The sequence below is a fragment of the Physeter macrocephalus genome, chromosome 3, assembly GCF_002837175.3.
Source record: "Physeter macrocephalus isolate SW-GA chromosome 3, ASM283717v5, whole genome shotgun sequence".
NCBI classification, from domain to species: domain Eukaryota; kingdom Metazoa; phylum Chordata; class Mammalia; order Artiodactyla; family Physeteridae; genus Physeter; species Physeter macrocephalus.
This window is the reverse complement of record NC_041216.1, coordinates 14,267,202-14,292,589: the sequence shown is the minus strand read 5'-3', so window position 1 is coordinate 14,292,589 and position 25,388 is coordinate 14,267,202. Positions and strand designations below refer to the sequence as shown.

The 25,388-nt window shown below is 44.8% G+C and overlaps 1 protein-coding gene across 2 annotated transcripts in view; it reads left to right on the top strand.

Annotated features, from left to right (window-relative positions):
- Nucleotides 1–25,388, top strand: part of ARID1A (AT-rich interaction domain 1A) — a 72,127-nt gene that overhangs the window by 26,688 nt on the left and 20,051 nt on the right. For both annotated transcript variants that reach the window (XM_024125279.3, XM_024125277.3), the window contains exons 2-4: nt 505–717; nt 2,016–2,468; nt 3,473–3,589. In XM_024125279.3, the coding sequence (XP_023981047.2) occupies nt 505–717; nt 2,016–2,468; nt 3,473–3,589 (783 nt within the window). The remainder of the gene's footprint in view (nt 1–504; nt 718–2,015; nt 2,469–3,472; nt 3,590–25,388) is intronic.

Below are 25,388 nucleotides of genomic sequence, written 5' to 3'. Positions count from 1 at the left end.
AAATGGGCTCTGGATGTGCAAGGAAATAAGTTTCCACTATTTAAAGAATAAAAACATCTAGATGCTTGTGTGTTTGAATTCCCTACAACAGTATTAAAGCATCAGTTTTGGTGTTATGAACAGGATCATGGCAGAGTATAGCAGCACCATCCCCTCCCAACTGGAGGGCCTTTGTTCTCATTTTTCTGTACCATAGAGTATGTGTATTCATTGCTCCACACCTGGCCCGTTCCTTGGATCTCAAGTAGTACCACACTTATAAAGTAGTGTATAACTTAGAAGGTGCTTTCACAAACTGGTGGTATTTTCATTTTACATATGACAAAATCAAGGTTCTGAGGAAGGTTAAATGACTTGCTCAAGGGTTACTGGGTCTATACCATTACTTTATTTCATAGTAACTGTTTTCCTTTGTGGCATACAGACCTGTATGCCAAGGTTTGTGTTCATATTGGCTAGAGGACATCAAAGCTTCAGGTTAATGAAATGCTCTTTATTTTGTAGCCGTCCAGTCCAATGGATCAGATGGGCAAGATGAGACCTCAGCCATATGGCGGGAGTAACCCATACTCGCAACAACAGGGACCTCCATCAGGACCGCAGCAAGGACATGGGTACCCAGGGCAGCCATATGGGTCCCAGACCCCGCAGCGGTACCCGATGACCATGCAGGGCCGAGCGCAGAGTACCATGGGCGGCCTCTCTTATGCACAGCAGGTAGATGTTGACTCCAATTACCTTAATCCTTGTTGCTGTCCAAGATCTGGTCTTCGGCTATAGAATCAGAATGTGTCTTTGGCTTCCAAACCTCTTGAAACGAACATAGGCCAACTGACTCAGTTAGTTTCACTGTGCTACGTACAAGGCCAAGGTTGTGGTCACCATCACATGTATGCTTGAAGGAAAACTGCTCCCTGGCCACCTGCTGTATGTATCTGTCTTCTTTGACCTGGCTGGCCTGCTTGTACCCACTGAATGGCGATCTCTAAAGGAAGTGGGAAGAAAGAAAAAGGCAGTGGCTGAGCACCAATCCACTACTACCGAGAAAAACCACTCATACCATGTGCCCTGGGGAGAGAAGAGGCCCTTCATGTTCTCAAGGCCTTCAACATACAGCTGTCTGGTTTAAAGTGAATGTTTAGAAGGGACTGGGAGTAGCAGGAAAAAGGAAGATTGAGCAGTAAAGATGCTAACAGTGCTATTGCAGATGTTAAGATTTTACTCATCTCCTTTTATCTGACCATCCGCACCATCATCTTTTTATTGCCATTTTTTGTTTTGACAGCATTTTCTACCATTTATATGTGAGCGATATTCATACTGAAAATGGTGAGGGATAGAATATAAAACGTAACTTTACTTCTAAGACTTGAAAACAAAGTATGCCCTTATATAAAATCACTTTTTTTTTTCCAATGAGAAAATGGAGGAGAGTTGGGAAGGATATTATTGGTCTTTTTTTTTCCCCCCTCCTTGCCAGATGTATCCCTGGTGCCTAGAGTAGTGCCTGGTACAAGTAAGCAAGTAGGCTGTCAGATACTTTTTGAATGAAGACTAAATGAAAAAGAGAACCAGGATAGTTTAGTGATTGGCATACCATCTGGATTACTGAACCCTAGGTTTTCAGTTGGCTGAGCCAGGCTGCTCTTGACTCTTCGTTGTGGCTAGGATACAGATTCCTCGTGCTTATAAAAACAGTCTAGGCCATGATAAAAAGAGTAGACTTATTGGTGAAAACAGCTGTTCTCGAACTCTTGTAAGTTGACCAGATTTTTATTAAATAGTGTAAATTTTCTGCAAATGAATGTAGTCCACTTAAGAGCAAACCAACTAGGAACCCAGCCTGGCTGTCCTTCCTGGCTTAGTTTAACAGGGTTGGTAGAAAACCCTGGGCCTTCTAAATGTGAGGCTTGGCTTGCCGGCTTTGTATACCCATCTTCAGGGCATGGCTTCTGACATAATCACCTTTCTTCATCCTGAAGGGTCAGTGCTAAAAGTATCCTTTCCTTTTACAGATTCCACCTTATGGACAGCCAGGCCCCAGCGGGTATGGTCAGCAGGGCCAGGCTCCATATTACAACCAGCAAAGCCCTCACCCCCAGCAGCAGCAGCAGCCCTACTCCCAGCAGCCACCATCCCAGACCCCTCACGCCCAGCCTTCATATCAGCAGCAGCCTCAGTCTCAGCCACCGCAGCTCCAGTCCTCTCAGCCTCCGTATTCCCAGCAGCCATCCCAGCCCCCCCATCAGCAGTCCCCAACCCCGTACCCCACCCAGCAGTCCACCACCCAGCAGCACCCCCAGAGCCAGCCCCCCTACTCACAGCCGCAGGCACAGTCTCCTTACCAGCAGCCGCCACCTCAGCAGCCAGCATCCTCGACGCTTTCCCAGCAGGCTGCGTACCCTCAGCCCCAGTCTCAGCAGTCACAGCAAACTGCCTATTCTCAGCAGCGCTTCCCTCCACCACAGGTAAGAGGCCCCTTCCTCATGCCCTTCCCTACGTGTGACCGCAGACTTTGGGGGTTGGTGTCATGAGAATTTTGCCATAGAAAATTCGTTCTCTAATTGAACTAATAAAGATATAACTGCATAAAAACCTGTAGCTCGCCATACTCATGAAATAGGGCAATGGAAAGTTGCATAGGCAGAAAAGAAATAAAGATAATGGGACTGATTTTTTTTCTTTTTTCTTTTTTTTAAACTCAGAATTCAGAACTTGAGCATCCAAGTTAGTTTGGTCTTTTAAAACAGTCGCTTTGGGAGGCTGTACTGTACATTCATCCAACTGCCATTCCATTCTGCTATTGCTCAAAATATTTTGGAGCCCTTCATTTGAAATTGCAGTCAGAGCTGACATCACATTCTTTAGAATAGTCTCAGAGGTAGCAAATCTCTTATTTTTTTGAGAGTGGATTTGATTTTGGGAAATAGCTAAAATTCATTTGTAGCCATGTCTATGAACAAGGTAGGTGATAAAGCCTAAAAATAACAATTTGGGCTTTATTCTTTAAGGAGCAGAAAGAGGAAAATGACTGAGTGATGACAGGTCCATTAAAGATTTTGTGCATTGGTGGCATTGTTGGAATAAATATCTTTAAAGGAAGCAGTACTCATTTTAATGCAGAGGTCCTAGCTTGAGTTTTTTGTTGGTGTTTTTTAATCAGGTGGTCTCATTCCTTGATAGATATAACTTGTAGTTAGCTAGACTTTAACATTTATCCCCAAGTAACAGCTTTCTGTGGGTGGTGATAAATGGTCAAGAGTGCCATCAGAGAGTCTTACGTCCACTGTTGACATTCTTAAGAGCCACAACTTGTTTTTTTTCTGCCTTTGGATAATATTGTGTGTGATTGGGCAGTCTCTCACACCTAGCTTCCGCTGTTTGAGAGAGTCCCATAGGCCTTTCATCATGAAGCAAGCTTGCCTGGTTTATCAGTACCAGGCTCTCACAGCTTTTGTTTTTCTTGTTTTAGGAGTTATCTCAAGATTCATTTGGGTCTCAGGCATCCTCAGCCCCCTCAATGACCTCCAGTAAGGGAGGGCAAGAAGATATGAACCTGAGTCTTCAGTCAAGACCTTCAAGCTTGCCTGTGAGTATTTCTGCCACCCTCTAAAAGATGATGGGGGCAGAGAGAAAAGCAAAGAGAACCAGTTTCTGATTGGATGTTTTGGTGGTATTGAGCTAAATGAATGATGAGCTATTCCTTGAATTCACGCTCAAAATTCTGAATAGGAATTTATGGACTGACCTTATAGAATATCTGTTTCGGTTGCCTGCCCAGGGAAGAATATGTGTGTGATCTCTGTTTAGAGATCTAAACACTGTTCTAAAGTTTTTTTGTTTGTTCATCTTACTTTTGAGGGCTTAATTTTTAGGTGTTTGTCTGAGCGGTAAGCTAGGAAGTAGGATCTGGGGTGCATTCAGCATGGATTATCACATTGAGCATGGCGGAGTAAAAGCCGATTTTCTAGTTGTTGTTTTGTGTGAATAGGTGCTTTTGTCTAGTAGAGTTTTTGGTGCCCAGATGCTTGATTAGTGTTTATAGAATGGACTGACAGTATCCTGAGAAAGACAGTGTGGTCTGCTGATTAAGAGCTTGGGCTCTACAGTCAGAGTTCCTGGGTCTACATTTTGACTCTGCCGCTAACTCTGGATCCTTGAGCAAGTCACTTAACCTCTCCATGCCTTAGTTTTTGCATCTGCAAAATGAAACTCTTAAGTACCCACTTCATGGAGAGGTTAATATTAAATAAGTTAATATAAAGCGAGTACTGGTGCTTGTAGGTGCTCCATAAATGTCAGCTGTTATCATCATCATCTTAGAGGGACTATACTTGATACTCAAAGGCAGTTAACACCAACTATTAAATAGTAGGCTGGTTCTGGGAACATTTACCTTTGGTCTTAGCTCTGCCACTACATGTAGGCAAGTCACTTAGGCTGGGCACAGGAATAAAATGGGATGTTCTGAAATCTAGTAAGACTGCAGGTAGCAGACCCTTCATTACAAATCTGGCTTCAGTTTAGGAAATGGAAATTCAGCCACAGTTGCAAATAAGATTCTTTTGAAATTTTGATTCTATTTGGATTTGAAGCTTGTCTCTTCATTTATTCTGACTTAGGAGAAAATGGTTTTGGGATCTCTAAGGAATAGGTGGGAGGCAGGAACTCACTTCATCATGAAGCCTCCATGGCTTCCCCTGAAGATCTCTGAGCCATAACCTTAGTAGGGCAAGGTCTGTGAAGTCCCTCAGCACCTGTAATTCAGGCTTCCCAGGCCAGGATGAATAGCTATTGTCAGATGGGACTTCTGAGACTGTTGACTTTCTCAGCTTAGGAATTGGGGGAGGAAGTGTCTGAATAAGGCAATCACTCTTTGTTCCCTTCTCATTAAAGTCTGTTGCAATCCTTTTCTGCATCCTGAACTTCACTGGAATGTGCTTTTTAACCTGATTAAGTCAGAACTGTGTAACCACTCCCTCATCATCTATGGTCTGTGGCTAAATCTGGGTGAGGTACTGTTGTGGCAAGAATCCAAATCGGTGGATTTCTACCAGTGCTGTAAGTTGCTCCTCATCAAAAAGTTTCTGCTTGTTTCTAGTGACCTTTTGATTGAACTGTATTTGATAGTTTTTAGTCCTGAGAAACCTAGCATACAAACATGCTGTGTGTCTTTTAAGGGTTGTGAGAGCCTTATACTGTTGAATCCAAGAGCTTGATTTGACCTTCTGAAGTGAAGACACTGGTAGCCTCTTGGGCCCAGGAGAGGGCTGTTCCTGGGTTAGCCTATCACAAGGAGCATTCCCAAGTTCAGGCTTCTACTGTAGATTCATACAAATGGGTCATTTGCTTGGTAGTAGAAGCTCCGTGTAAGAGGTGAACTGGCTGGGTTATGGCATCTTCTTTGTTGAATTGCTTTTTATCCCTCTGCTACTTGGACAAAGAAACAAAAGGTGGTTTACTCTTCGAAATTTTGGTTTGATGCCAGATTTGCCTAGCCAGGCTGGGGAAATAGTCACATCTGAAGAAGGGAGAAGGCTGGATTCCCTGCAAGGGGCCCACTCCTTTCTTAAGCAGGTGTGTTAAGGGAGCCCTAAGTTCGCCAGTGAATCCCTCCACTCAGCACTTGTTTGTTTGGCTCCAGAGCAGATGCTATGCTGACTGGAGGGCAGCCCCATCAGTGTTCCACATCCCTCTTTTCAATCATTCGCCTTTCTGGCTTAGCCCTAAAGGCATTACGATTGTGACCCTTGACTTAAAGGCTCAGTATGGTTTCTGATCCTGATTATTACAAAAATTAGATTTTGAGGAGTTTTTGCTCAGCTATTAATGCCAAACCATTTAGCTACTATTATCCTGATTATGTTATCCCTCTATTAAAACCTCTCAACTATTTTTCATTAATCTTAGAATAAAATCCAAAATCCTGGGCTTCCCTGGTGGCGCAGTGGTTGAGAGTCCGCCTGCCGATGCAGGGGACACGGGTTCGTGCCCCGGTCCGGCAAGATCCCACATGCCGTGGAGCGGCTGGGCCCGTGAGCCATGGCCGCTGAGCCTGCGCGTCCGGAGCCTGTGCTCTGCAACGGGAGAGGCCACAACAGTGAGAGGCCCGCGTACCGCAAAAAAAAAAAAAAAAAATCCAAAATCCTTATTATTACGAAGGCTATTCTCCGCCCCCCGCCCCCCCCCCCCCACCTTCTGATTTAGTAGGTCTGGAGTGAGGTCTCAGAATTTGCATTTCTAACAAATTCTTGATGCTGCTAGACCAAGGATGGCACTTTGAGAACCTCTGCTTCATCCTTTTTTGCTCTCTGCCCTCTCTCAGTTTCTGTAAGGCCCCATGCCTTTTCTGCTTCCAGCCCCTTGCACACAATCTTCCCTTTGCCTAATACACTTTTCCTCCTAACTTTTCCCGTTCATATTTCAGACTACATCTTCAAGATCATTTCCTCAGAAAACTCCTTCCTAATCAAGCTTCAAAACTCAGCTTAAATAACTTCTACGATGCCTTCACTGACTAAAGACAGGTTTTTAAAATTAATTAATTAATTTGGTTGTGCTGGGTCTTAGTTGCAGCAGGCAGGCTCCTTCGTTGTGGCATGTGAACTCTTAGTTGCAGCATGTATGTGAGATCTAGTTCCCTGACCAGGGATCGAATCTGGGCCCCCTGCGTTGGGAGCACGGAGTCTTAACCACTGTGCCACCAGCAAAGTCCCTAAAGGCAGTTTTTATTTTATTTTTTTTGAAAGCCTGCAATATTTACGATATATGAAAAGGTATAAAAAATAATTAGTTGCCTGAGTACCCATCTTTAGAAACCACACCTTACTGACACAGGTAAAAAAAAGCACCTTATATAGCCCAATGGGATCACTTCCCCACCCTTAGGCCCAGAGAAGCACTATCCTGTATCTGAGGGTTTTTTGCTCCATCTTGCTAGAGTATTTTGCTGATACTTCTACGTTTTTGGGTCTTTTCCGCTAGACAGAAAGCTCCTGGAGGATAGGCATTGTATTATTGACCTCTGTGCCCATAACACATATCACATTATACCCAAAACCGGTGGTTCTCTACCTTGGCTGCATGTTAGAATTACCTGGGAAGCAAATGATCTTTAAAACCAATAGCCAGGGTTCACAGAGTTCTGATTTGTTTGATATGGGGTGAGGCTTGGGCTTTGGTATGCTTAGAAGCTGTCCTGGGTGATTCTGATTTACAGCCCCTGTAGAGATCTACTAGTCCAAACTATGTCGGGCTCCTTTACTCTAGTAGACCATCTTAGTGCCCATGCTTCTTGTCAGTGCTTATCTCAAGGGTAATTTCAATTACTTACTCCAAGCTTAGTGAAGGTAGACTTGCTTTGTCTTGCTCAATGCCATCATAGTGCCTGGCATATAGTAGGTTCCAACTCATTGAACAAATAAACCTGAGCAGATTCATTGATCATCCAAAAAGTGTATGGCTGACAGGGGACAGCGTGACCATATTACCAGATTGTTGTTTTCACTGCTAGTGCAAGACGTTTATCACAGACTGTTATGGGAATGCCCAAACTTCATTTTAGAGGATAGATTAATTTATTTGTGCTTCCTGACAGTGGCCTAAGAAGAAGTGCGGTTGGGGTTTGTCATTATCTTATAGCTACCACTTCACCTTATGTTAAGAAGGTTCTTGGGACTTCCCTCCTGGCGGTCCAGTGGTCAAGACTCTGTGCTTTCATTGCAGGGGGCACGGTTCAATCCCTGGTCAGGGGAAGTAAGATCCTGCATGCCACATGGTGCAGCCAAAAAAAAAAGGAAGGTTCTTGTAAGGGGTGGGTGAGCAAATCTCTAGGTGTTTCATTAAGTCTTCAGTTTTCTTTATTTTGGGTCAAAATCTGTAAGGGAGTCATCTGTAAATTGGTTTCTGACTTTTGATTATAGTCATTTTTGAGAATGACTTGGAGTTGCATCTTGAAAAGCTTCTATTTAAGTGATTCATTCAAGTGTATGTGGTTTCCTTGGAGTAATTGACTGCTTCCCAAATTTTTCTTACTGCAGCGCATTTGTAAATTTACATGTTAGTCTTGAAAGTGTACCTGGGACAGAGTTTCCATTCAGTGGTGCAAAATGGATATAGAAATAAAAGCCTTGATCTGGTAGAGGTTAGCTATAACACTGCTTCTCAAACTTCAGCATGCATTAGGAATCATCTGGAGATCAATTAGAACAAGATTACTGACCTCTACCCAGAGAGATTCTGATTCAGTAGTTGTGGGGTAGGACCCAAGAATTTGCATTTCTAAGAAGCTCTCAGGTGGTGCTGTAGTTCTAAAGACCATACTTGAATAACAATGAGCTTTGGTAGTCCTTTGAAAAGGGAAGAAAAAAATGACTAGACTAGGAAGCCACAGTGGCAACTTGAATAATAGTGGTGACTTAGACTGTCGTTTGACTCTTGCTGATCTGGAGGGAAGACTGTGGGTTGAAAATGAAGGAGGAGAGACTTGGGAGAGACTGACTGCCTGCAGCTGTGCCCCCTGCAGTTTATTCCGAGGTTAGGGCAGCCCTTGCGTTGCCAGCACACCCTGGGAGCTCTCAGCTCTGTGGCACTCATTGCTAGATCCCTTGTATAAGTTGTTCACCAAATCCTAGTCTACCTCAGAAATGGCTTTTAAATCCCTTGTCCTTCCTCGTTGCCTTTCTTTCAGGCCCCCATTATCTCTCACCAGGTGTTTTGCTACAGAGTCCTGACCTGTTTCTTTTCCTTTCAAGTCTGTCCTCAACATAATCACCAGAGTGATCATCTTAAAAAATCAAACTTGGCAAGTTACACTATTGTTTTAAAACCTCTGGGTACTTGTTGCCTATAGGTTTAAGCCCAAGTGTGACCTACAAGTTCCTTTGTGATCTGCAGGATTGAGGATATTTTAAAAAGAAAAAGAAAAGTAGGTAAGTTACCTGTCTTACCTGTAAAGCCTGGCACCCTGTTTGCTGTGGTTGTCATATAGGAGGCAGAATACGCATTAGACAAGGGTTGAACTTTGATGACTTCTGAGGTAACCTGAACTCTTAAGTTGGTGATTCTGAATATGACATGGTTGCAACCCTCAAGGATCCTCCTCTGTTTCATTAGTAAAATAGATGGAAGAATGTGTGCCTGAATGTTACAATGAATGCTATCAGGGCTTGGTGAACTCAAGTGATCCTCTTATGTCTAAATAGTAGAGGGAAGACATCATGGCAGAAGTTTAGTTAGAATGAACTAGGAATGGATGTATTGGGGTGGTTGGAAAGGAAAGTACAGCCTGAGCAGAGGCTAGGTGGGGGTGGGATGCAGTGTGGATGACATTTAGGGGGGCTGGTCAGGATCAGGCTTCCCAGGGTAGGGAGTAACAAACAGGATGGAAAGCTAGATCACAGGGGCTGGAGCCCTGGTAGGATAAGTGAGCCATTTGGATCTGATCTCATAGGCCTGCAGATATGTAATTAGGGCAATAACATGATGAAATTAATGTTTTACAAAAATGATCCATTGGTGTGTAGTATAGTTTGAAAAGGGGATAGTCTGCAAGCAAGGGGATAAGTTAAACCGTTGAAATAGTTCTGGTGTTCAGTGGAGTTCTACCCGTCTGTCTCATTTACATAACCACCTAGTCTTAGTTGTGAGATGCACAGGAAAGAATCTATAGAACTGAGAATAAGTGCATTCTACTAGCTGGAAAATTTAACAATGTTGGTATACTGGGTTGGGGTGGGGGTGGGGGGATCTCACTGACAGAAATAGAAAGGTTAATAGGAAAACTCATTTTTGAGGAGAAGTTCAGTTCCATATAGTGAGATATCGAAAAACAAATGCTTTAGTTACTAGTTGGAGATAGGAGACTGAAACTTGGGTAAGAGCTGAGTCTGGATAGAACTTGAGAGTTGTCTGCATAGTGGTTAATAGCTAAACCATGGAATGAAGTTAAACGATGGAATAGTTAAACCTCCCAGACCATGCAGCATGGAGAGAGGAGCCAGATGGAGCCCTGGACAATGCCTGCGGTCACTCAGTAGAAGCACCCAACACGTAGCTGGAGAGATTGGAGGGGGACCAGGATTGTGTCATATTTCCATATTTCTGGAAGCCAAGGAAGGGACAAAGATGGTGTGCATCTAAAGTATTTTCAAGGAATATAAAGTTAGATTTAGTCATAAAGCAGGTTATTGGTATCCTTCTGAGGTAGGGAGAAGACCTAATTTCTGAGGGCTGGAGGGAAGGAAATGAGCAAGGGAAAGGTATAAGGGTAACGAGCATTCTTGAAAGGCATGGAAGGGGAGGAGGAGGCAGCTGAATTGGTCTGAATTCCTTAGCTTCATCTCAAGACCCACATGTGTATAAAGCGGATAGATACAGGATGGGGAAGTTGCTGGCAGAATATTAGGAAGGTATAAACAGGCACATCTTTCAGGAGTTGCGAGAGAAGGGCGTCAGGCACACTGGGTTAGCTTAAAAGGGACACTATATCCTTGACTGAAAAAGTCTCGGAGGCTGCCATTGAAGATCCCAACCATATTTGTTTGCTCTGGTTAGACAGGAGTGGAGGTTGTTGATGCCGGGAGTGAGGTGAACAGGAGTAGGATTTTTAATGTCTGTTAAATTATCTAAAGATATTGTTGTATTGCTTGGGTTTCCAAGCCCTTCTTTAGATTTCTACTTAACAACAAAGTAGCTATTAGCACTCATGCTTTACTACTCTGATGTTCTCAAATCTTGAGAGCTTGGGTTATAGTGATCTGGAAAGAGGAAATGGGAGGGAACTCTTGTAGAATCTGAATCTTAGAGGGCAGGAGTGAAGCCAGGAAAGGATCTACAGCCAAAACAAATCTGCCTGGTGGAAGGGCAGGAATTGAAATGTATTAAGTTGAATAATCACTTCTGTTTTACATAAGAAGAAACTAAGGCTTGGAATTGGGATTTGAATCCAGTTTTCTCTGATATTTTAGATGAAATATTTCCTTTAGCATCCCACCCAGCAGAGGAAAGTCATGGACAATCTGATTCTCTCTTAATGTTTAGCCAAAAGCCTGAACCCCTTGTCATTTAACATTTACTAGGTTTGTCCTAAAAGAAGAGTATAAATGGATTTCCATTTCCCTTTTTTTGCCCAGACCTGCCTGTGATGGAGGCATGGATGAGTTGTGAACTGAAGGCACAGGGAGGAGTGGGAGAGGGAAGATGGCCAACTCTATAGGTCAGGCCTGCTGGAGGAACTGACCAGCTAGGGAATCGCCTCAGACAGTGAGAAGTGGACAAAAGTGGCTCTTTGGTTTCCTTGTGTTGTATGGGAGCCTGTTCTGTGCCTTTAAAAAATTTTTTTAAATCTATTTTTAAAAAATATTTATTTATTTATTTTTTTGGCTGCGTTGGGTCTTCGTTGCTATGCACGGGCTTTCTCTAGTTGTGGCCAGCGGGGGCTACTCTTCGTTGTGGTGTGTGGGCTTCTTATTGCGGTGGCTTCTCTTGTTGCGGAGCACGGGCTCTAGGCACGTGGGCTTCAGTAGTTGAGGCATGCAGGCTCAGTAGTTGTGGTTCATGGGCTTAGTTGGTCCACGGCATGTGGGATCTTCCCGGAACAGGGATAGAACCCGTGTCTCTCCTGCGTTGGCAGGTGGATTCTTAATCACTGTGCCACCAGGGAAGTCCCTGTGCCTTTTTTTAAAAGCAGTGTCCTGATTAATGCTAAAACTTTAATCAGTTAGATCCTTGGTACTGGGGAAAATGTGGTCCATTATCTAGCAGCACAGATATCACCTGGGAGCTTGCAAGAAATGCAGATTCTTGGGCCCCACACTAGCTTTATTGAATCCAACACTGTTAATAAGATCTCCAGGTGATTCATGTGTCTTACGGTTCTGAAGCAAGGAGGAAGTTAGACCCTGAAAGCTGAGAGTAATATTTTCAAATAAAATATCATGCCAGAGACTTTGGAATACAATACATTTTACCATGTCTAGTAAACCAGTTGTTTTGTGGGTGCTCTGGGGGCCCTGAAGCCCTGTGCCTACAGTCCAGACCCTATTATGGGGCCATCTACAGCTCCCAGCATACCTCTGCAACCTCATCTCTGGGTGTGCCTTAAGCTCCTCACAAGCCGTGGTCCTTCGTGCCATTGTCCTTTTGCTTAAGGTGTGTGTGTGATCTCTGCTTCCCACTCCCCCACACACCTTTTTTTTTTTTTTTTTTTTTTTTTTAATGCCCAGCACACTTCTACTTTGGCTTCAAAACCTAGCTGTGAAATACCTTCTCTGGGACTTCTTCCCATTTTCTTCATGTTGGAGTAGCATTATGCTGGTACTTCTGCTTGAGTACTCAGGCCTGTCTCTAATACCTGTGTTAGGCAAATACTTAGTAAACCTTTGTTGACTAGCCCCTAGGTTCTTGCTGCCTACCTGATCTTGGGGACCAGCTTTTTTTTTTTTTTTGCGGTATGCGGGCCTCTCACTGTTGTGGCCTCTCCCATTGCGGAGCACAGGCTCCGGACGCGCAGGCTCAGCGGCCATGGCTCATGGGCCGAGCCGCTCCGCGGCATGTGAGATCTTCCCAGACCGGGTCACGAACCCGTGTCCCCTGCATTGGCAGGCGGACTCTCAACCACTGCGCCACCAGGGAAGCCCTGGGGACCAGCTTTTTGTTGTCTAGGTTTATTGGTGAGGGGCGGGGGGGGTGGGTGACAGAAATTCTCTAATGGCTTAAAAAACTGGAATGTTTGAAGGATTTTAATTTTACACTGTTAGTGTTTCCTTTCGTCACATTTCGTGGTAAAAGGAGGCAGGACCAACGGTTTTTGCCTAGGTTTTCGATGCCTTATTTTTAAAGGGATAACAGAAATGTCACTAGCAATTTTGGTACCCAGAGAAGCTGGGCCATTCTGAGGTTGATGACCTGTTTTCTTTATATCTGATTGTGTATCTGTGCTTGCTCCCCTTGAATTGTAATCCACGTGCTCTTAGAAAGTCTCAGAAAGGAAATCCCCACCCCCTCTCACATATCTGCTGAGACTGCTCAGAGCAGCATGTACCCTGTGCAAGTAGCTGTCCCTTCTCTAGAACGCCGGTTCTCTGGCAGGACTAGCCAATCTGCTTCTCCATCTTAGTCACGCTGCTTTGGCCCTGATACTGCCTGGCGCCTGCTGGAGCCTATGCTGCTTGCAGCAGATTACTGTATGCTTGTTCCTGGGCCCGTTTCCTGTTTCTATTCTAGTTGCTGGTGGCTCAGCTCTGCTTCCTGCCTGTGTGTCTCACACAGATTCCTCTTGCTGGAACCTTTTGTTTTCTTCGGAACAACTTCATTCTGAAAACCAACTGAGCCTCACGTCTAGTGTGATGGCTCCTGGGCTCAGTTAGCGTTACTGAGGGACTGGTGGGAAGTACCCCATCCCCACCAAGCATGTCACTTGGATTTGACCTTGTTTTTCAGTTTGTCCCCAGTCCTGCTACAGGAAGATGGTGGTTCGTTACTTCAAACAGAAATTGGTATAAGAAGATAAACTGGGATCTTGTAGGCCAAATGTGTCTTCACTCATTAGCAGTGCAGGGCTGTCAGGACTGTTGTGCCCTGGTTCTTTACCACCTGGAGTATGTAAAACATATTTCCTGCTGCTGAGGAAGACAGTTGGTACCCTTTCTAGCCCAAGCCCAGAGAATACTTATTTGGGCTTGGGCAGGTAATGCTGTCCCTCAGCAGAGTAAAAGCTTACAGAGAATATAGGGATGGAAAGGAAAGCATGTGCTGACTCAACCTTCCAACTTATGTGAGCAGTTCAACACCCCTCAGAGCTTAGAGTGGGAGGGAGAAAGTACAGGAAGGTTGTAAAAAGGGAAGAAGTGAAGGAGGTTGTCTTGGGCAAATGTATTTTAAAGTTCTAGGCTTCCCCATCTTGCCCATTTTTCCCCAGAAGACTCTGACTCAGGGAATATGCTTTGTGAATAATTCTCTTCTTTCTCCTTCACAACTACTCTCTTGGGATCATCTGACAGTACTGTGTCAGATGAGTGGTTTCTACACTGAACCTAGGCCATGCTAACTAGGTATGTTTAATAGAGAAGGATTTAATATAGGGAATTGGACTTAAACATTGTTAGGAGGATTGAGGGAGCATGCTCTAGGCTCGTCCTCCAGGAATCGGGATCTAGACCTAGATTTGACCCACCAAGGGAACTCCTGCTTGTGAGTGACTATCAGATTGAGTCCTCTAAATCTGCTGTCTAGGGATCAGTAAGCTGGAATCAAGAAGCAGCAGCTTCTGCTACCAGAACCAGCACCCAGTTAACTGGAAGATGAAACCAAAATGCTCCTGTAGAAACAAGTGAAGGAGACAGAAGTATGATCACTGCCATACTTTGATCTAATCTTGAGTCTGATTCTAATTAGCAGAACCTGAATTATAGCCAAAACCCATCTGCAGGGATTCTGGGAAATGTAGTTTTTAGCTTTTTAACCTCTGCAATTAGGAAAAGAGTAGAATGAAGTTAGCATGAGCTACTCCACAGAATATTCACCACACTAACACAAACACCACCATCCCCCCTCACCCTACTCTTTACATATATGAGCAATCCAAGACCCAAAAAGGTTAAAGGACTCGCCCAAGGTCATTCAGTAAATGAGAACGTGGGCTTGCCTAATAGTGAAAGCCCATTGCTTTTACTATTAGGACAAACTCCTATAAAGGGTGAGTAAAAAGCTCCTTTAAGGGAAGGAAGAGTGCCATATTCAGAAAACAGACTTTGGGGACTTCCCTGGTGGCACAGGGGTTAAGAATCCACCTGCCAAGGCAGGGGCATGGGTGCGAGCCCTGGTCTGGGAATATCCCACGTGCCATGGAGCAGCAAAGCCCATGCGCCACAACTACTGACCCTGTGCTCTAGAGCCCGTGAGCCGCAACTACTGAGCCCGCGTGCCACAACTACTGCAGCCCACGTGCTTAGAGCCTGTGCTCCGCAACAAAGAGAAGCCACCACAATCAGAAGCCCACACACCACAACAAAGAGTAGCCCCCTCTCGCCGCAACTACAGAAAGCCCGCGCACAGCAACGAAGACCCAATGCAGCCAATAAATAAATAAATAAATAAATAAATAACTTGATTAATTAATTAAAGAAAAAAAAGAAAACAGACTTTGTCTTCCATATTCTCTTCTCTTTGGGGAAAGGGAAGGAGGAGGTATGAAGAGATGTGGGGTTGAGACTTCTAGGCAAAGGTAGTGATACTGTAGCTTCTGGATTTGGGTCTTCTCCATAGGAAGATGTAGGAAGCATTTACTCTGGAAGGAAGAAACCTCAAAAGCTAGAATTTCTTGAAATTCCTGAGTCAACATATGGATGAACTCAGTTGCCTAGGTGACAGTAGCTTTCCTCCATCTCTCTCCCCTTCTCCTTCTCTCTTGTTGGTGCTTTTATAACCTGCAGAGCTGTCTGGGAGACTACCTTGGTGAAGTATACATGCCCTGGTTCTGCCATTTTCCTTCTCCAAGAAGACCAACCAAAATCCAAAAACTAGCCCCTAGATTTGGGATTGCCAAGCTGTTTCTCGTCTGTCCGGGGAAGGTGGGTGAGGGGTAGCTTGGGATTTTTGAACGAAGTCCTCCTAGAAATGCTATATTTACAGAAACCACTAGGGCCCCCCTGCACCAGAGTGAGAATCTTGGTCCAGAGAGGAGGGCCCATAGGTGTGAACTATGTTAACATACCTGATAAATCAAGCATGGAATCAGCTCTGTTGTCTTTTTCTCATATTTCTAAGATATTTGGTGTTCTACCTGAAAGTTGTGATGAAACTGGTATGTGATCTAGTGCTGTCCCTTTGGGGGCCAGTGCTTGATCTCTTGCTCCATCTACTTCCGTGGCCAGAACCTATTTCTCCTCCCCACCTGGTGTCAGCATGGAATTGACTGGTATTGTGATAGAATCTCTGATTGCTGTGAGGCAGAGCTCATCTCCAAGCTGTTAGCTTGCTTCCCACTGACCTTTCCCAAGGGAGCTGAGAAGCCATGCCTTGTTGAAGGTGGGAACTAGAGGTTGAAGGTTCAGACTGAGAGCAAGTCTGTCCCTTAAGGCCAGCTTTGTTGTGGGAGGAATATTGACTGTTGTTTACTGAGATGAGTGAAGGTAATTTCCTGATATTTGAGAGAAGGGAGGAGAGAAACCAAGTTCCAAATAAATTCACTGCATCTGTATTCAGAGGAACTGTCATCAAGAATATTCGTTTTTTTCCCTCCTCGTCTTTTGCTTTTAGGACTTGACTATGTCTTTCCCTATGTACAGAGTTGTTGTTTTTTTTGTTTGTTTTTTTTTTTGGTTTTAAAGGCCTTCAGGGCTGTCTTTTCTGGTTTAGGATTCTATCCATCCCCCACTCTCAGATTTGTTTGTTCCACCCCCTCCCCCCAAATCTTTGGATTTTATCTAGGCCCGTAGGTCATGGTAGGGAAGACCACTGGCAAGTATAAATTTAGGGCTTTAAATATCAAACCAAGGAGGCCATCCAGCCCCCTAGACCTTGGTCTACGCTGTGTTCAGCACAGTGCCAACTTTACCTTCCCTACTTGTGCACATTACGTCCTCCTTGCTTTCTGGTTGCTGTATTTCTGAGGAGCAGCCAAATGAGGTGAAGCCTAAGGCAGTACCCCTCCCCCTTACACTTCTCAGATCTAGAATTCTGCCGTCTTTTCTGTGTTCCTTTCCTCTCCCCTTTTTCCTATTCTCCTTACTCAAGTTCTAGGATCCAAGCTGATGATCATGATGGAACATGGTCTGTGTGGTTGGCCTTCCTGACAGGGAATGCAAGCTTGGGGAAAGTAGGGGGTTCTTAACTTCTTTGCCTTCTCTAGCTTTACAGTGCTCATTTCCTGCTGGGATTAAAATAACCCTATTCCATAAATATGCACTGATCTTGACTGCTCTAACTCAGGCCCAGCTCTGACCTAGTTTCATTTTTTTTCAGATTTGAGTCTTAGCAGCTAGTGACCCTTACAACACTCTGTACACTTTTGGCCAAGAGGTGGTTTCTGGCTGGATGAGACATTCTCTAATGAGTAATGCCTAAGTGAGAAACCTTGGCAGGGGAGGGGTATGTGTCAGAAGGTTGGTCAGGTAGCTAACATGGGTATTATACAGACCTGGTGGGGTCTGTGACAAACTAGAAAGCAAGGTTTCAATTGATCAGCGCCTCTGGGAGTTCTAGGATCTATTCTTTTCACAAGGTGGGAACCTGGATTTTTTTATGTAAAACATCTGTATTATTAGAAAGGTCTCTATGGGGCTGCTGGGCAATGGATTAAAAGGTTCTCTGGGGCCTGTGGGTCTGCCCTGCAGCTTCTTGTGGATTGCCCATGTAGCTTTGGTTCCCTTGAGCTGGTGCCTAACAGTTTTTCTGGGTTTAGGGGCCAGCTGTGGGAAACACCATCTATCTGTTGCCAACTCTTTCTGTGTTTCTGGTGTTTGTTTTTTTTGGCTTGGGGAGGGTCAGGTGCAGGGGAGATGTTGAGTAGAGGCACTCAGTATGATTAAACCTCTAGCCGATCAGATCTGTGGGAGCAGAACATCGACCCCTGGGAAGTCAGTGGCTGCTGCAGTGGCAGAGCTGCTGTTTGAAGGGGCGCCCACTGCAGGAATGCCGGCAGCCCAACACTTTCTTCTCCCCGCTTGTTACCTCAGCAGCGCCCTCAGCCTCCACCCAAAGGGTCAGACCTACCTCAAGAGATTTTGCTGAGGTGGATTAGAACAGCAGGTTCTTGTTTTTTGAAATTAGATTGAAATTTCTCCAGTGACACAGAGCCCCGCCTCCCGACAGCCTCCTTGCCAGACGTTCCTTCCCTGCACTGCAGTTCTATCAAGAGCTCTTATCAAGTGGCTGAGGCCCTTTCAGGATTACACTTCTCAGTTTTAGGCAGGAGAGTCAGTTCCCTAGATGACAACACCCAAGAGTCCCTCCTTCATTGTGGAGGTCTAGAGTGGAGGTGTTCAGGGTTAGGGTGGGGGAATGACTATTAAAGGAAAGAGACTAATAGAGATTGGGTCTAAAGAGGATGCTTTTGAGTAATATTTATCAAGCATTTATAGTCTTTTGTGTGCCTGGCATTTTTCTGGTCACTAATAACATAGGAGAATATAGGTCCTCAGGCTAATGAGGAATAAGGCAGATTCAGCACAGTACCATCGGTCCTGAACATTGGGTCTAGAGGATCTTGAAGGGACTCTGGGCTCTGCCTGTGGAGCGAGGGTGAGGGGCCAGGGTAGTTATACTGTGATTGTGGAGGCTTTGCCCCCACAAAGCTGTTCTCATCTTTGAAGATCCCAAGGCAGAAAACAATTTTAGTCTATAGTTGCTACACCTATAGTGCAACTTAAAGCAACTGTTCTTCCCACCCAGTTCTCTTTGGTAGCTGGGAAGTGGGCTACCCTGTTGTGTTAGAGGAGAGCTCTGTTACCCCATTGTTGGAGTACGGCTGTGGGCAGGGGGTTGAAGCTTGCTTGGCTCATGCCCCCGGAAAGGAGTAGTTTGGGAGGTGGGGCTCCTAAACAAGACCCAATTGTCCTGCAGTTTGCAGCGGTGGCTGCAGGGCTGGGTGAGGAAGAAAGTGTGAAATTATCCGAGATGAGGCCGCCTAGAGGCTAGGAGTGTTTTGACTTCTCTCTCTGGGTCACACCCTTATGCTTGGTAATAGGATTAGGGCACAGGAATACCAGCAGAGAGAGATCAGACACCTACTTTCATGGGACTTAACTTCCTGCTTATCTCCCTAGATTCTAAGTCACTCACTCCTCCCTCCTCACCCCTGTACTTTAAGTATCCTTCTAAGGACCCAGAGGTGAGGGAAAGTACTATACCCTTTAGAAAAAGTAGGTTTAAATTAAGTGAGTTATAGGTGACAGGGCTGACTTGAAATAACCATGAAAGAAAGTTTAGAAAGGAAGAGTGATTTATAAGGAAGAGTGGCTAGGAAAGAGAGGAACACATAGCATTGTAAACTTGTAGAGTTGGATTATCTAGTTTTATTCTTTCCTTCTGCAGAAGAACTAAGTGATGCCTAGTGAGGTTAGCCTCTTAGAGTCATGTAGCTAATCACCCGGTGTGTCTGGAGACAGACTGTTGCCTCACCTTGTTTGGAGCATGGAGCCTAGCCTTTGATAGTGGCAAACTTCCACCTTATGGTGGAAAGTGCAGGCTTTGGAATAAAAAATATGGGTTTAGACCCAGTTCTTCTGTTTAATAGCTTTCTCTCCTTGGGTAAGTCATTTAACTTCTGAGCCTCTTGCTGCTTTGTTAAAATGGGGATGATACCTACCTCAGAAGATTGTGAGAATGAAATGTGAGTCAACCACGTACCTTAGGGTTGAACACATGGTAGTCACATATTCGTGTCAGTTCTGAGTCCCTTAAAGAGGGAGACACAGGGCTTCCCTGGTGGCACAGTGGTTGAGAGTCCGCCTGCCGATGCAGGGGACACGGGTTCGTGCCCCGGTCCGGGAAGATCCCACATGCCGCGGAGCGGCTGGGCCCGTGAGCCATGGCCGCTGAGCCTGCACGTCTGGAGCCTGTGCTCCGCAACGGGAGAGGCCACAACAGGGAGAGGCCACAACAGTGAAAGGCCCGCGTACCGCAAAAAAAAAAGAGGGAGACACGAAGGGACTTGCTTTATTCCTCTTTCCAACATCCTTTGAATTTGGAGATTTGGTCTCCCAGAGCTTTCTTTATGAAATTTGATGAGTATATGTGGGGGATTTCGTCTTGGAAGTGGGCCCCTGAAAAGCATTTTGGAGACAACAAGAGGAGTCTGACCTTTCTCTACTGTGCATTTCCCACCAGGCAGCCAGAAGGTACCCAGAAGAAATTATTCATTATCGCCAAAATAAAAGCTTGTAGAAAAAGAGAAGTGGGAGTTTGGTGAGGGGTTTTTGGGAACTTGGGGTGGGGGTTTAAGAAATAAGAGTTCTCTGAGCCTTTCCCAGAGCAGTTTCTTCTGTTCCACACAGTGAGTGTAGTCCAGGCAGGAGATGGTGCTTGGTCCTAAGCTGCAAGGATAGTTGCCAGCCTCTGTGTCTTTTCTTTCCCCTTCCTTACCACCTGCTTAAATCCTGACTTGGAAGTAAGAGGCAGCCTCTTCTGTGTGTTGATTCGTTCTTGGCATTTCCGCCAGCACCGCTAGCCTGCTCTCAAGGGAGGGATGGCATTTAGTCTCTTGGACTAAGACCACTTACTAGAACAACAGAGCAGCAGTCCTGTAACTCTGGAGTCCCTTCTAGCCTGGGTGGGTCAGATCGCCCATCTTTCCATTTAGCAAAGACTGAGGAGAAAAAAGAGAGAATTATTGTACTGAATATTTTTTGTGAGTGTTTGATAGAGGTAGCCTCTTCCTCCCCTGACCCTTGAGAAATATGTTGCTTAAAGAAGACTTTATGAAAAATCAGCTCTCCCCTAAATTATTAACCTTAAGTAGTTCTGAAGTAATTAAGTTTGTCTTTTTCCTTGAAGTTTGTTAAAACTATTGCCTCCTTTCCTACCATCTGCCTTTCACCAAAGGTTAAGTTTCCCAACCTCTTCTGTGTTCTTCAGGATTTCCTCCCATTCTGCAGCCTGGGAGCAGCCTCCCATAGGGACCGTGGCTCTGTTTGGCTAGGCAAGTGTGTGTGTGTAGAATTTACCTGGGGCGGGTGGTTTCCCTGCCAGCAGTCAGCACAACTTGGCAAAAGCTCTTCACAACTGAAAGAATATGAGGACTCCATCTGGGGGTTAACCAAAGCTCTGTTTCTTGAGGATTCAGCCAAATTTATGAGAAAACCCTGAATCTGAGCATTGCCCTGAGCTTGTTCTTTAGACTTCCTTATTGATGTTGCTTAATCTGCTCAGCAAAATGAGCTGATGTCATCCTTGTGAGTCTCTGTCAGGAAGATTGTTTAAACCCCCCCTTCTGTAACCCTGATCTGGTATCTTCCTGCTTGAAAATGTACTTAATCAGGCAGCCAGTTCATGTTAGAATTTGTAGCTCTTCCTGTGAGAGCACTGCAAACACCCCCCACCCCCACCCCCACCCCCAGTGAGGTATGGACTGTGTGATTTCGGGCATGGTTTTGTTGTGGTGTGAAGAGGTGTTAGCTGCTGAGTTCTGTTTGTCAGCAGAGCCTGACAGACCCATGCTGGCACTCGCTGGGGCTGGGCAACCAATCACAGCTGGAACAGTTATCGTCATGGAATCCCTATGGGCTTCCTCTATCAGGTCACATCCCAAAATAACATTGGGCAGTATTTCAAGTGAAGAAACGAAGGCTTTCGGGGCTGTAGCCAGCCTGGAGTGTGAGATTCTGTGTGAAATAGTTGGACCTGCTCCAGCGCTTTTGATCTGCATGGTAGATGAGCAATAAAATGCATGAAACACGTTGGAAACACGTGAGGAAATTCTCCCTGGCCCTGCTGCTTCCTTGGAACTGGCAGGGCACTGAGTGGGCTGATCCTCACCTCCTATCTCTCAGCAGGATTATGCTTGGAGGAATGCAAGCCCGGGAAAATAGATCTTTCCACTTACAGGGCATTGCTACAATTCTTTCAGCAGTCCTCCTAGAAGACACCTGTTAGGTGGGCTCTTTTGGGAGAACTGAGAACCTGAGTCCTGAAATGCTAAAGGTCGCCCCACCAGGGAGAGAGAATAGGGGCTTGGATTGATTGAACTTTGTCTGTGTGATATGTGTGTTGTAGAAAGCCGAACTTGTTAGGCACATTGAAGTCTGACTCAACAACCAGACATCCGGCTTTTTGTGGAACAAAAGACCTGAAAAACTGGCTTTTTGTAGGGTAGAAAGCAGAGGTGTGTCCTGTGCAATAAAAGGACGTGGAGTTCAGAGCAGTATCTGTTCATGTAGATAGAGGAGGGAAACTTCTTTTGGAGTCCTCTGCCTTTACCACTCCCTCTCATTTCCCAATAAAAACATTTACTGTGATTAGCCACTCAGATTGATGGGTATGTCTTACATCTTATACTGCTGTGTGTAGTTGTATCTCTCATTCAGGGTATTGCTGCTGGTATTGCATTTTCCATATGGCCCTGACTATATGGTGCCGGTGGAGTTTCTTGCAGATGCCCCAGGGGCGTCACAGACTCAGATTTGTCCAGTCTTTTTGTCGTGTAAGTGAGAAAACTGACGCCCAGCTTGTTGCTAGCTTGCCCAAGGTCACAACTGATAAGTACCAAGAGCTGGGCTTTGGTCTCCTAACTCAAGGTTATTATTCTTTTTCCTCAGTCTGTATAGTATCACAGCATAGTGGAAAGAGAAAGAACATAGGCTTTGGGGTTCAGCAGATCTGGGTTCAAAGTCTAATTTCTGCCACTTGCTGGATGGCTTGGGCATGTAACCACGTCTCTGAGCATCCGCTTGCTCCTTTTCAACATGTTAGTGGTGGTAGTACCTACTTCCAAGAATTGTAGAAAATTAAGTAACTCCATAAAATGCCTGACACATTGTAGATGCTCAAATGATAGTTATTGTTAGTATTAATATAAATGATATGTTCCTTCCTATGCTAACATTCTGGTTCTTAATATTTTTTTAAATCAACTCCCCCCATGCTGACCAGTTGCCATCTGATGAAAATGACAGTTTGGGAGACTGACTTCAAACCAACCAAATGAGAGAGATAAGAAGATTAATGCTGATTCTTCCCCTACGGTTACTCTGTGCCCAGGCATCCCAGCCCACGTGGACTGCTGTTGACAGTGATTTACTTAGTACTTTTTCTCTCCGAAGCTCAGGGCACTTTACCAATACTGACAGCTCTCCTCAGAATGCCTCTGGGAAGGAAGCCACCACAGGTGCCTCCAGGGTCCTGAGAGCCCAACCGCAGGGGCTGCGAGTGGTTTTTTTCAGGCTCCTGGGATCCCTCAGCTGGGCTAGGACATTTGCTTGTGTATCTGTGGAGAGCCTGGTTTTTAACAGACGTGTGGCTGAAAGAGCATCTGTAGGCCCCACCCTGACCCCATAGCAGTGGTTGGTGGGTTGGCAGGGTTTTTTCCTTTTTCTTTTTTTTATTGATATATATTTGATATACAACATTATATTCGTTTCAGGTGTACAGTATAACGATTCAGTATTTGTATATATTGCGAAATGAGTAACACAATGAGTCTAGTTAATATCGTCACCTGTATAGTTACAGAATTGTTTTTTCTTGTGATGAGAACTTTTTAAAGATTTCAGATATACAGTTTTATTAACTTTAGTCACCATACTGTACCTTACACCCCCATGGCTTATTTATTTTATAACAGGAAGTTTGTACCTTTTAACCCCCTTCTCTGATTTCTCCCCCGCCACCTCTGGCCACCACCAGTCTTCTCTGTGAGCTTGGTTTTTGTTCTGTTTTGTTTTAGATTCCACATGTAAATGAGATCATACGGTACTTATCTTTCTCTGTTTGACTTATTTCACTTAGCATAGTGCACTTAGGGTTCATCCATGCTGTCACAAATGGCAAGGTTTCATTCTTTTTTATGACTGAATAATAATATTCCTGTGTGTGTGTGTGTGTGTGTGTGTACACCACATTTTGTTTATCCATTCATCTGTCAGTGGACATTTAGGTTGCTTTCATGCCTTGGCTATCATAAATAATGCTGCAGTGAACATGGGGGTGCATGTATCTTTTCGAGTTAGTGTTTTGGTTTTCTTCAGATAAATAACCAAAAGTGGAATTGCTGGATCATGTGGTAGTTCCTTTTGTTTGTTTTTGAGGGACCTCCATACTGTTTTCCAGAGTGGCTGCACCAATTTATATTCCTACCAGCAGTGCATGAGGGTTCCCTTTTTCCACATCTTTGCCAATACTTGTTTCTTTTTTGTTTTGTTTTTTTTTTTAAGGAGATTTTGGGGGTAGGAGTTTATTAATTAATTTATTTATTTTTGCTGTGTTGGGTCTTCGTTTCTGTGCGAGGGCTTTCTCTAGTTGTGGCAAGCGGGGGCCACTCTTCATCGCGGTGCGCAGGCCTCTCACTATCGCGGCCTCTGTTGTTGCGGAGCACAGTCTCCAGACGCGCAGGCTCAGTAGTTGTGGCTCACGGGCCTAGTTGCTCCACGGCATGTGGGATCCTCCCAGACCAGGGCTCAAATCCGTGTCCCCTGCATTAGCAGGTAGATTCTCAACCACTGCGCCACCATGGAAGCCCTCTTTTCGTCTTTTTGTTAATAGCCATCCTAACAGACGTGAGGCTTATTGTGGTTTTGAATTGCATTTTCCTGATGGTTAGTGATGTTGAACATTCTCTTTTTTTTTTTTTTCCTCCTCAGTTCCTCAGAAGGTCTCCAAGGATATACACCAGATGGAATAGGGGTTCCTCTATTGAAGGCAGCAGAAAGAGAGCAAAGGGGACTTTAAGTTTACCTATACTATCTGAACTTTTTTTACCATGAGAATGTTCACGTTTTACTTGTTTAATCAAAGACAGAAATGTTTAAAACACTTAATTTTTCAAGGCCATTTGAAGAGTTCTTGTCTTATGGATAGACCTTCAATTCCTGTTCTGTTCCAAAATATGCTGATTTCTTTTTCCTCTAAGCAAGTAGCTCTTATTACTAGAAGCTGGTGGTTTGGTAAGGAATGGAGACAGTAGGAGGGAATGCTGAGGAAAGCTACTGGTCCCTAAAACAGAGCATTGGGCTGTGGTTTCTGTTATAAACCAGGGCTTAACAAGTGGCTTTCAAGGCCTTTTCTGGCCTACACAGTTGGCTCCTCTTGTCATCTTGCTGCCTCTTTGAGTTTACTCTCCTTGGTTCAGAAGCTAGGTGTCCCTGGTACAGCTTAGCCCTCAACGTGGGGAAGGAATCCTCCTCTTTTGGGATGAACCCAGGGCTCTTCATAGCTCCAGGGACTTTAGTCCTTTGAGAGGAAAGCGGCCCTTTGGTGTTACCTAGAGGAGGGCTTCTTGAGTTCTCTTCCATGCTGGGACTAATTCTAGTTGCAGTTTGAAAGCATGCTATGTTGTACTGGGTCTGCTTCTTAGGAAAACTAGCATTTTCTGACTTCTCAGCTAACACTGAGAGCTGAACACAGACACAAATGCACACCTACCTACCTGCCTTGCCTTCAAGGCAAGCTTTGTTCCCACAGAACTCAGCAGAAATACTCCCAGCCTAGTTAAGTAACCAACTGGTTTGCAAAAGGTCCAACCAACCTGGATACTTAGGGGAGAGCCTAAGAGGTGCTCTTTGATCTCCAATGTTACTGTCTGACTCCAGGGTCAGAATCACCTAGAACTGATCTTTCCAAGGTGAGCTTGTTGTGGGAGTAGGAATAGACTCAAATCAGGCCATTTTGGATTTCCTTCCTCTTCAGCTGTGTCTCTTTAAGATAACTCTTTTCTTAACTATTTAAGTATTAGGGTT